Genomic DNA, 12,924 nt, shown 5'->3' with positions numbered 1-12,924 from the left:
CTTATTATTCATTGGTCATAACAATAAGGAAGGGGTAAGGAAGGAGGAGGTAAAAAAAAGCAAAAAAAAAGGAGAATTAATATTAACTTTTAACAGTTGGGAAAACTGAGAGTCAAGGAAGCTAAGGGTATTCCTCAAGGTCGTAAGATAAGCCACAAGTGGAACTTGTTCTTATGGGCTATATGTGGTCAAAAATCTAAAGGCAAAAGAAGGCAGGATGGTTTCCCAGACTTACTTTTTTCGTCTTTGTCGCTCCTTTAACCTGGAATGATAGATATCCACTACAGCCATCTTCAAAGCTATAAACAAACAAACACTTACATATAAATATAGCCAAGGCAAGAAGAAGTCTTTTGCCCAAGCTGTTCTAAACTTTTAACCTCGTACTGCTAACTACTCCACATTCACTGGTCTAAGAAATCTGTCTCTTGGAAACAAAAAAATATCCTAGGATACTGAATTTCTGAATCAGTAAATTACAGTGAAATTCTTTTTCCTAAGTATATGTTTACAAAGGATTACCCTATGGATAACAAATTCTGCTTTCTACTAAACATCTACTTGGACCATGCCCTGCTATGTATATTAAATTTCAGGTAACAGTTCAATAAGGAGTCTGAACTTCAGTAAAACATGGGCTAGAAATTACACATATCAGAGTTTCAGATTAGGAGAGAGAAATACTGAAATCTAACATACTGGGCTATAAGCAGATGCATTATAGCTGTATACAACTTCAGTCGCTGGGAAATGACCAGGAATACTTTATCCAGGCCATCCTCCCTTGGGTCTGGGATAAAAATAACAAATTCTAGCTGGATGATCTCAAGAGATAACTGAATGCAGTATTTTTTAAACTTCAGTTATTTTTTTAAAAAAGTATTAGGTATCAGATTTGTTGTCATTCGTTTCTAACAAGTTCAAAAATTTAAACAACGTTGCTTCATTTTTCCTCATCACAACCCACAAACTAAAAATAATTCAATAATATCAGGTCCAAGATTTAAGGCAATGGATTTCAAACCTTTTTTTCAGGTTGCAGAACTCTTTCTCTGCATGAACTCCTTCTCGATTTATACATGTTCCTTGTAGAAGCAAAGGTATCACAGGATGCCCAGGCCCTGCCAGTGCTCCCTAATACACCTGCTGTGGAAGGACAGGTCCTAGAACACTTCTGGGGGAGACAGGCCTCATGTAAGTCTATGGTGGAAGTGGCAGGAGGAATGGGAAGGAGACGACCTGTTTTGACATGCACTACGTGTACAAGAGATGGGAACCGTCTGCCCGCATGGTCCTGCTGAAGGGCTCTGACAAGGATGGCTTCCACTTCTTCACTAACTTCGAGAGTCGAAAGGGAAAAGAGCTGGTGAGGGTTCATGATAAATCCTTCCTGGGCCTGCAGGGTCCAGCCCTGGCTTCTTGGTTGCCTACTCATTCCACCCCTGCCCCCGTCCACTTGCCAACCGTGCTCAGGCACTGTCCTGACTAGAGGCCTTTGCACGTGCCTTCTCTCTGCCGTGAATGAGGACAAGCTTTAAGCTCTCAGGTTAAAGCATCTGCCTGTAATGCAGGAGACCTGGGTTCGATCCCTGAGTTGGGAAGATCCCCTGGAGAAGGAAATGGCAACCCACTCCAGTATTCTTGCCTGGAGAATCCCATGGACGCAGGAGCCTGGTGGGCTACAGTCCACGGGGTCATAAAGAGTCGGACACGACTGAGAGACTTCACATCACAACCAAATAAAAGTTTTAGCATGGACTCTACCTTCCTTCTTAGGAGAAAGAGAATTAGGAAGTCAACAGTTCAAGGCAGAAAGAGAAGCAAATAGAACAAATAAGAAGCAAATAGGTAAAGAGCTAACATACACTGAGTATTTATCACGATCCAGTCTCTTTAGGTGCCTTATCTCATTTATCCACTGAAAAACAAGATGAGTTCAATAGGAAAGAAACTACCCGAAAATCCAGTGGGGAGGTTAGTGCTAATTTTGACAAAACAGTTCTGTAACTTTTCTAATATATTAACATATCATGTTGTTTCCTAAGATTTGTGTGGGAAAGAATTAAAACAGAGAAAAAAACCTGAAGAGATTGTGTTACAAAAACCTCTATAAATAAATCCTGCTGATAAACGGTTCTGGTGCTTGATCAATTCAGTAGTGGAAGCTTGTACAACCAGCTCTGAAGAGCAGAGGGGAGAAAGGGAACACAGAACAACAAATGCAAGGAGAACTGGAATTCTCCCAGGGAAAAAATTTCACAGTTGAAGCTCTCTCTTGTCTTGATGAAGCAACAGATCGCAACAACTGATTATAAGGTCTTAACGGCATGAAAAACCCAGGGAGGACACAGCACAGCAGGCAGAACAGAAATGAGAAGGAGACACTCAATGAAGGACAATCACACACTCACACTCTTCTTAAAGGGGCTGGAGAGTTGAGTAGAGCAGGCACACAAAGACCCAGAGCTCCTTAAAAACCAACCAACCCAAACCACCCATAACCTCTCCACTACTGCCAGGCCTCTGAAATCCCAGTCTGGGGGGATGACTACTCTCCCTGTGATTACACTGGGGACTGATATCAAAGTCTCCAAATGGCTGCCTTAAAATACTGCAAGAAGTGGGCAGCAGTCAGAGGCAGCTCCTTCCCACTGCAGTGTATTTCTAACATTGTTCAAAATAGCTGGCAACATGTTTCTGTTTTCCTGACAGAAGGCACTTACTGCTTTCTTGGCAGGAAAAGCAACTCAGAGGCCTTAACTGTGGGGAAACCAATCAAAACCCCTACTTGCAAGCACACGAGCACAAACCTGTGAATCAGGTATTCCCCAGAATGAAGCTTCTTAAAAGTCATTCCCCTGCCCCTGAAGCTTTTGGCCGAGATGGACACAATCAGGGCTATGAAAAAAGGATGACTATGTGACCTCACGGTCAAAGTCAGCAACCAGGAAGCCTTAGGCAAGTCGTTTCACTCCTTTGTACACTTCCCTGAAGGCAGAATGGGAAAATGACTATTTCCACTTCTCAGGAGTGTGATTAAGTCATAGATTATAAAAAATGTGAAATCTAAAAAGAAAAAAAAGGTTCAAGATGGTAGATACAGTAAGTCTAGTAGTACTAAGAGCACAGATATATTAAGCACAGTAGTATTAAAAGCTTGAGATGGCGCTGCCACTTGCAGGTTATAACTTGACCTTGATATTTCCACTCCTCAATTTCCCCATTTATAAAATGGGCATAGTAACGCCCAACTCAAAGAGTTTTGTGAGGATTAAGTGAGTTCACACGTATCAAAAACTTAAATGGTACCTGGCAAACAGTGAGTGCTGTATGTATTAATTATTATTATTTAGAGCCTTTAACAGTTAGAAGATCAGAGGTCCAGCCTGGTCACTGTGCCTACTCACTTACCTACTGGCAGTTTCTTTCCCTTGATGGTGATTTGGCTGCTATGTGCTTAAGACTGTTTAGACATAAATACCATTAAGACTGAAAATTGCTGTTTAGTTGCTCTGTCGTGTCCAACTCTTGTGCAACCCCATGGACAGAGAGCCCACCAAGGATTTCCCAGGCAAGAATACTGGAGTAGGTTGCCATTTACTGCTCCAGGGGATCTTCCCGACCCAAGGACTGAACCCGCATCTCCTGCACTGGCAGGTGGATTCTTTCCCACTGAGCACCTGGGAGGACCAAAGGCTGACAATATGGACCAAAGAAAGAAAATCGGGGGCATGAAGGGGAACATACCCATATCTGATCAAGAAAGTTGGCTGAAATTAGCTTTCCAAATGCAAAGTAAATTTCTCTGGTGTGCAACCCTGAGAAGTGCTGAGAACACAGACTCAACACAGAGAAAGGAGCTCATGACAACTCCTGCTTGCCCAGGTTTATTGGCTGGCAATGATTAGAAGATGCTGTGCTAAGGCTTACCACCTGGAAAACTCTGAGAAAGACCAGTCCACAAATTTAGGAGAGATTTTCCCAATAAAAGCAGATGGGGAGCAACGTTCCCTGAGGAAAAGGGAAACGCACTGTATGTCAGCACTGACGTCTCACAACATACTGCGACAGAGGGGGCACTGAGTTTCGGGTCTTCTGCATTTCCCTCTCCAGACCAGTAATTTCAATAAAATATAAAGAGGTTTCATTTAGCGATCCCAGAACTTCCTTACTGTTTTCCTCAGACATTACTTCACGTGCAGTATCTTTTGGGGGCCCATTCTGAAAGATGTTTGGTATGGCTGGAATGTAATCATCTATTCCTCCACTGTGTCCTAGGCCTCTATAATGGACCATTTAAACCTCCTTCATTAGACGAATTCCATGAATCATAGCAAAAGTCTTGGGAAAGAAAAAGACCTTGGTGGCATCACCCCATCTTCTAGATGCCTGGGAACAGGATACAAAACCCAGCCAAACAATTTACTTCCTTCTAGTAGTTGTGAGTGAGGAAACATAAAAGGAATGTTATAAATGCTCAGTAATAATAAGAGTGTAATAGTATAATGGAATGGTAATAACATCAATCTGAATTATGAACCCTCTCCCATTGGAGACATTCACCCTGACTAGTCAGTGTCATCCTTCTTTGTTGGCCAGGGACACAAAGAAATTGCAAGCAGGATTCCAAGTGACTCAGAAGCAAGCCCGAGATTGAATCACTGTCCTGATCTACAGAAAACAGGTGCCCCCCTCTCTGCTCTGAGTGTGCATAAAAAGCTCCTTCTCATTTCTCCCTACCTCCTTAGGCTTCTAGTCCCCTTCACTTGAGTGCTCTGGGAGAAACTGCTCAGCTCAAGGGCAATATGCCCCACTGGACAGTGGGGTCGTGCTGCCAGAGGAGGCATATGAGAACCTAGAGCCATCGACAAAGCATCCCTTTGATCTCCAGTCCTGCCAACCCTCTCAATGATGTCATCACCTTTCAAAAAGCACCTATCTAAACATCTTATAGTTCACTACTAGACATGGTGGGAAAGTGGAGGCAGAGATTATTACAGTTTTAATTAAAACTACTTATGTATAACAATAACTGAAGCTTCAGTTGTAGTTTGAATGAATTAGAATCAAGTAACTTAAAAGGTTGCAGAATCTGTAGAAAGAACACAAATAACTAAAGTATGCTATAGGTTTGAAATGCTAACTAAAATAAAACTTGCTAATCAATTGCTTCTTTTTGATTTTTTTTTCCTTTTGCCCCACTTAATTATAGGAAGGACCATGAATGCACCAGAAGAAACTACAAATCCTGCTTTCACAAAGAATGCAGAGTAAAATAAAATACCAACCATCACTATAGTTTTCTTAATAATGTTGAGGCTTACGAATGAAGACCTTGGACTAAGGCCTAGACATGTGATTCAACAAGTCCTTTACATAGTTGAGACATTACTGACATTAGAGATTTTGACTTTCAGAAGTTCAGTACTTCTGAATAGCATCTAAAAAAATGATACTTATAAAACTGCTTTTTTGCATTCTGGATAAGAATGATACAAGCCAGGAAATAATACCATTTTAATTAAAGCTGGCATGTATGAGGAGAAATACTGAATGGCAATCTGCACACTACCTTCAAGGGGACACCACCATGAGGTGAGAACAGACAATAACACGAGTTACCAGGGCTGAAAAGCAGAGATCGACATGGAAGACTGAACAAGTACAACGGCTCTAGTGAACACTAAAGTAGTTTGCCTGCAAGCTTTCCTCTTTTAGTTCAATCTGCGTCACTTTGACTTTTCCTTAAAGTTGTGTGGGAGAAAAGGAGAGAAATGAAATTTTGCAAAGAAAACTGTTCAAGAAGTATGTAGAGAAAAAAATTCTAAAGGTAAAATTTTTATGAGGACTCTTTCTTGGTCCCAGATCTGGTGTAACAAATACCTCAACAGCTCTTCTATGAAGGGAAGAGTAAAATTTCCCCTTCAAGGGACAGAGGACCAGTTAATGCAACCTGAAGGCTCGATTTATAAATCAACAAGGAGTCTAACTTGCCCTTCCTACCTGGCATATACAGTTAAGAGAAATAACAAAGATGTTGTTTAGGAAATACAGAATCCAAGGGATTCACCTACTACATATATCACCCTTAATTCTGGACTGAAATGAAACAGAAGATTTAGGATTATTTTAAATACATAGTTCATTGAAAATAGAAAGAAAAGGAAAAAAAGATATTCCAGTAAAAGTCTAACCATCCACTTTTAAGAGCCTTATTGACATTAACCATTTACTTATAACAAAAGACCAACAGCAGGCTAATCTTAAGAATTCAGAAGTGCTAAAAATCCAACAGTTCTGAGAAAGAAGAAATTTTCAGTCTTGGTCTAAAAACTCTTGAACTTCCATTCTTTTCCCCTGCTATGAGAAATCTGGGGTAACAAATTACAATGAACATTTAGTATCAGTAGTTGCTGTTGAAGTCCCAGGTTTTCACTCTGATTCCTTTTCTTTTAAGGAGGCAGTGAGGACCATTTAAACAATTACCTCAGCATAGGCTTGTCTCAAAAGAAAGCTCACATAGTCCAAGAGATGGGATATTCCCAACTACCATTATATGATCAACATTCTCACCATCATCACAAATGATCTTCTCATTATGGTCAAATCCCGGCAACAGGATATGTTCAGCATCTTAACCACTATACTTTCAGTCCCATAAGGGGCAGGAGACTATCTTATTCATTCTTACATTCCTAGCAGCCAGCACTGTCTCATTACAGGTTGCAATCAATAGAAACACTTATTGAAATAAAATGTTACCGTGTAGAATGTCCGAGTCATCTTCGACAAAATCAATATCTCTCAAGTCCCACTCCGCATAATTGTCAAACTCCTGTTTGGGGAAAAAAATTCCCACCTCAGATCCATCAGCTTTGAGTAATGCCTTTATAGGAGTCATGCATTAAAAGCAAACAGCAAATATACAAACACTTGTTAAAAAGTACTGAATGGGGTACAAGGCCAGGATAACTGCCATAAGTAATAAATCACGGGAAAAATCTGAGAGGCTTTCAGGCAATACTGACAGCAAAAAAATGAGAACGCTATGAGTCCAGGAATAAATATTTGGTTCTAAAAGTAGTCTGTTCATAAAATGTAAATCAAGAAAATCTCACTCTGACTAGTCCTTCAAGTATTTAGGTAAGAAAATTGTGTGCATTAATTCATCTACCTTTCTACCACCACCTGAGGGCTCTATTTATTCCAGAATATTGGTTATACAGCTCAGTGGGTAGATTTGTTCATATTCTGTTCAGTGAGTACAATACGCAGGGGTAGTGTCTACGAGGGAGCTCTACAACAGCAGCTGCCAAGAACAAAATGCTGACCTGGGTGTGGCCAGCAAAACTGTTTGTAGTTTGCTAAACTTTAATTACCTCCAGGAGTGCTGTAATTGTGGATGAGGTGGTAAATCAAGAGACATGTGACTGCATTCACATGGCTTTATGGCTGCAAGAACAGGTAGCTTTTCCACCCATTCATCATTCTTCATACACTTGTGAATATAATACAGAAGACAGCAAACTACAGCCTACAGACCAAATTTAGCCCACTGCCTATTTTTGTAAATAAAGTTTTACTGGTGCACCAGCATGCTCATTTGTTTACTATTATCTATGCTGCTTTCTGCACAATTATGGCAAAGTTTAGTTCCAACAGAGACTTTATGGTCTATAAAATTTAAAATATTTACTATCAGGACCTTAATAGAAAAAGTTTCCCACCCCCCTGACATAATACAACCTTGGAACCCTCTAGGTATGGAATGAGAATCAGACTACAGAAACCCTATACTTACTAAGGAAATGGGACTTAAGAAATAAGTTCTTAAGGGGCCTTCCCAGGTAGCACTAGTGGTAAAGAAATAAGTTCTTGGTCTGAAGAACTTCTACCTTTCCAAAAAAAAAAAAGTTTACAAATGAGAAAAGGCACTCAGAGAAAATGAGACTGCCTAAGGCCCTACAAATTACAGTGTTTTGAAAAGCTTTTTAGTGGTATGAAACCTACAGGTAAGTGATATGGCCTCATCCGAAACAAAAACAAGTTTCTCCTACCTCAATGAAATCTGCTCGAGCTGGCATGTATCCTGCCATGTCCCGAGAAAGCAAGGAGTCAAAGGTAGGTCGGGGAGGGTCATCTGCAGCTGAAAGAATTTCGAGTTTTTCTTAGTACCTTAATAAAATACTGGCATAAAAAATAACACAAAAAAAGTTCTCATTTAGATTCTGAAATATTTTTATTTGGAGAAAGATAGTGTCTGAGAGAATAAATAAAATTCAAAAGATTTTTATAAAGGAAAGTAAAAAAGTAAAGTATTATGGAAACAAACTGACTTCTTAATAAAGAAATTAAGGGGACTTCCCTGGTGGTCTAGTGGTTAAGACTGCACTTCCTCTGCAAGGGACATGGGTTCGATTCCTGGTTGGGGAACTAAGACCCCACATGCTACAAGGGGCAGGGAAAAGAAAAAAAAAAAAAAAAAAGAAAGAAAGAAACTAAGATTTAGGGAACCCTCTAAGTAAATATGGAAAATTCCCTCTGCTTTTTACTTCCCTAATATAAAAGAAAATCAAAGATCTTTTCTGTAGCATTATAGAACTTAAGTATTTACTCTGTCTGCTTCAGCTCCCTTCTCAGGTATCAATTTATAAATCCCATCCAACTGATAGGCAAAAACACCACTGGATTTGGAGTGAGCTGGAATTGAGTCACTAGTCCTGTGATCTTGCACAAATTATTTAACCTTTCTGAATTTCAGGTTCCTTGTGTGCAAAACCAAAACACTTGCTCTTTCTGTCTCACTGCATTGCCATGAGGAAGAAATGGTCTAAACCATTTGAGAACAAAGCGCTAACATCCGAAGGGCTATCCAAACAGGAGATAGCCCCAGGTTTTGAGTTAGTCAGCTACGAAACTGTCTCCAGAAAGTATGAGGAAATAGGCAGGGGAAAGAAAAATAATCATATCTCATTATTTGTGCCCTGGGAGTCATTCAGAAAGGATGTCCACTTATAATTCATCATGGGTTTGGTTATGTTTTGTTAGACCCATGAGTCCCTAAGTCACATGAGATTGAAAAAAAAAATAAGTTTGCTATAATTGCCACAACCAAGTGAATGAAAATAACAAATTGCTTCTTGGGCTTAATACTGGGATGGTTAATTATAATGATTTCCACACTAGACTGTCTTACTGATACAGGGAGGTACTTACAGTGAAATGGAATGGCTGTATCAGCAGTTTTTGCCTCCTCTGCTTGCTTCAGGTTCAGCAGGGTAGATGCAAACAGAGGGTTATTGATGAAATGCTTCATATAGTGCTTCTCACACTCCTCCTTGGTCTTGGTGCACATCTGATTGGCTACATCCTGCCTAGAGTGTGGAAAGTGAGAAAAGGAAGCAGAGTTTTCATTATACATAATGGTCAAAGTATGGTTTGTTTTTTCCATATTTTAAGCCCCACTGATACAATGTGTGGAATTTGATACCCCCAAACTGATATCATGCAGCTACTGGCAGAACAGTGAGACAAATATAAACATAGCATTGGTATAATCCGATGTTTCAAATCCTGCTATTCCATGATAGAGGTGCCAATATCTAAAAAAGTCCTTTTCTTTTCAACAAAATAAGGAAGATTATTAGAAAATCTGTGAATTTCCCTGTGAGCTAGGCTCTATCAAAAGAATTGCTATAATTAATAATAAGCCAGAACATTTATATTTGCATATTTTATAGTTTACAAAACACTTCATGTGAACAAACATTTCTTTACTAGAGCTCTCATGACAGACCAAGCTCTAAGCTGGAAATATGTACAATCAATCAATGCTAGTATTAACTGTGTAGTGTATTTACTATCTCAGTTTCACAGATGAAAAAAATGAGGCCCAAAGAAGTTAACAAACTTGCTTGAGAACACAAAACACGGAAGTGTCAAAGCCACTTAATTTGTACTAAAGAACCCTGACTCCTGGCCCAGATGATGCAGAAGTCGAGGTGAAATCTCTCAAAGTCCCCTCGCAACCTCTCTCTTCCACGACACTTCACTTGTATTGTGCCTCCTAAAGCACGTGCCTCCACTTCACTTGCCTCCTGAGGCATCACTATGCTCTGATTTATGTACTTCAACCAACTGTACATTTATGCTGATTCCCCTACTAGACTACAAGCTTCCTGGAGACAGGATACATGTCATAATTCTTGGCTCCAGCATCCTCACCACCAAGCTTAGTGCCTTACCCACAGCGGAGAGACAAATGATGGTCTTTGCTAAGGAAGGGGTACAAAGAGGAATAGCCTCTTTTAGACAAAAAATGAAAAACTAGGCCAAAGAAGCCTAGCAAGAAAATGATCACTTTTTTCTATTTTCGGTATTCCTATAGTAAACAAAATTTTATGATGCTTGATAAATATAAGCAAAATATGAATAGAATTCAAATCTGTTTCTTCAAGGCCCTGGATATAAGGGAGGCAGCATAGTATATTTTATCAACATCTGACAGAGGATATACTCTAGGAAGTCAGGACAAGGAAGAGCTATTTAAGGGTCCTCTGGTAACATTAATAAACTATGTGGTCATAAGAAGTCATTTTTTAACTTCCTAAGCTTCAGATTCTTCATGAACAAAATATATTCAATAATGCCTCTGCTATCTAGTTCATAAAAAGAAACCATCAGTTTGAAATAAAAACGAAAGTAGCAGTATCATTATTAAGCAGTGTTACCTCATAAGGCAACTGAACGCTGTTCAATTCTGCCACGCTAGGACTAAGCAAGTATATACAAGCTAAAACCAGAAAACGTGAATAGGTAATCTATCAAATTTGAATCTCAGGCAAGCTATGGCCATTTATCTAAAGTCTGACTCACTTAAATGACAAGGCCATCTACAGCCAAGAAAAGTTTACAAAATCAGAAAGGAAGAATAACTAATAGTGTCTACGCTTCCCCACTATTCAGAGAGGAATAATCAACCGTCCGTGGTGTTGATATTTCCAAAGTGGTCTTTTAGAGCTGGTGAGTCACAGACCACTAAACATCCCGTAGCCCTGTGAGGCATTTCAACCTTGGAAAAACACGTGTAGAAGGGAAAAGGACTTGTCTCTAAGTCATGGGTCAAGAGAAAAGCAACATATGGCCCCTAACTCCTTTTTCTGAGGTTCCTCCTCTTAATTCAACAGCACTGTCTTTTTGGAGACTGCCAGGGCAGCACAACCCCTCCTCCCAAGCTCTTACCAATTTCCAAAGCCACAGTCCATCACAGCTTCTAAAAGAGCCATTTCTTCTTGAGCAGTCCAGCTGGGATCAAGAACAGGAAAATCTGAGGTCTGAGGAAGAAAAAGTTCTGCCTAAGAACAGATAGAGAAATAGAACCCAGCAACCCCAAATGTAATTCTAATTAAGTCCAATGGCTATCATTCTCATGGTGTTGAGAGACGTCTGAAGAACGTCCTCATTAGTTGTTCGCACTCCCCACCTCTAGTTCTACCGTTAGGATCTCCAGTAAACATTATCAACCACAAATGCCATTTAGATCATGTAGAAATACGTTTCTTAAACTTAGCACAGAGGTAGAGGTAAGTATAATAGTGTGTTCCCACTTCGCTAAGAGAGGAATACAAATGTGTCTATTTCTATCTATTAAAATGCAAGATTAAACCATATATTAGGACCAAAGTTACCTACTGGGGAGTGAGGGAGAAGACAGGATGGAAAGGACAAGGATAAAAGCTGGTCCTTCTGAATATTCCTTTTTTGTAGACCTGACTTTGAAAACATAAATACTGCACACTAAGTATTAAATTTTAAAATCACAAGAAGCAAAAGTAGAATGTAACAAATTAACCTATGGATTAATTTTAAGGCATAATCACACAGAAAGAAGCAATCCCAGGTGACTTTAAAACACAATAATTTGACTACATATTTATCGTAGAATATACTTTAAAAAGTAAAACGAACTGCCAAAAAAATCAAGTAGTGATTGACAACTATTATTTTCAAATAGTGTTGGTAGAGTTATTCTGAGATTATTATATGTTGATGTAGTGTGGGATAAAGCTGTTAAGCAACTGTACTGGTGTCACTGGACAGTGGGATTTGGGGCTTGGGGGAAAAAAAAGGCGATCCATGAGGTTATGTAAAACCATGTGGTCTTGTATTTGATTTAGTATGAACTCTGTATTTTGTCTTAAAAGAAAAATTTCTAATACAGAGCACAAACTAGTGATTACCAGTATATATGTGGGGGGTAAAATATAGGAGTGAAGGAGTGGGAGGTACAAACTATTGGGTGTTAGATAGGCTACAAAGATGTATTGTACAACACAAGGAACATAGCCAATATTTTGTAATAACTGTAAATGAAGTGTAACCCTGAAAAACTGTATAAGAAATTTCAAAAAAAAAAAAAATAATAATACATAAGAAAACAGTCCTAACACTGTTCAGTGAAAAGATCTAGAAAAAATGACTAATCCAACAACAATGAATACTTCTAGTGCCCTGTGTGTGGTCTCTAAGTACAATTTTCCACTAAAGGAACGAGGGCTCTTTCAAGAAAACACTCATTTTAGTTTTGGGGAGGAAACGTACAAGATGAGACTGGAACATTTTGTTATACTGGAAAGCAAAGAAACTCTCAAAGAATATAAGTGTTATGTCAAAAGGATTCAGAGGTCAACTTGTAGAGGTTCCCACTAACTAAAAATGAAACATTTTGAACATTAAAAAGAATAACAATTGCAAAGCTTTAAAACATGGCAAACATCCTCAATGTCTAGAGGATGCCAGAGAAGGAACTCATACATTCAAAACTGGTAAACAAAGGGAAATAATTTATCCTGCCTTTCGGTACAAACTTTACCTCAGTGGGATGTTTCTTTTTATAGAATTATTTTAACCCCTAAATTAAAAGAA

General features: G+C 39.1%; 1 protein-coding gene across 16 annotated transcripts in view; it reads right to left on the bottom strand.

Moving 5' to 3' along the window:
- TADA2A (transcriptional adaptor 2A) overlaps positions 1–12,924 on the bottom strand; it is a 45,755-nt gene that overhangs the window by 14,913 nt on the left and 17,918 nt on the right. For all 16 annotated transcript variants that reach the window (XM_060395181.1, XM_042255365.1, XM_060395182.1 and 13 more), the window contains 5 exons: positions 11,242–11,333; positions 9,217–9,374; positions 8,058–8,146; positions 6,763–6,835; positions 236–299 (listed from right to left, as the gene is read on the bottom strand). In XM_060395181.1, the coding sequence (XP_060251164.1) occupies positions 236–299; positions 6,763–6,835; positions 8,058–8,146; positions 9,217–9,374; positions 11,242–11,333 (476 nt within the window). The remainder of the gene's footprint in view (positions 1–235; positions 300–6,762; positions 6,836–8,057; positions 8,147–9,216; positions 9,375–11,241; positions 11,334–12,924) is intronic.

Source organism: Ovis aries, chromosome 11 (assembly GCF_016772045.2).
Source record: "Ovis aries strain OAR_USU_Benz2616 breed Rambouillet chromosome 11, ARS-UI_Ramb_v3.0, whole genome shotgun sequence".
Taxonomy (NCBI): Eukaryota; Metazoa; Chordata; class Mammalia; order Artiodactyla; family Bovidae; genus Ovis; species Ovis aries.
This window is presented reverse-complemented; position numbering and strand designations above follow the sequence as displayed.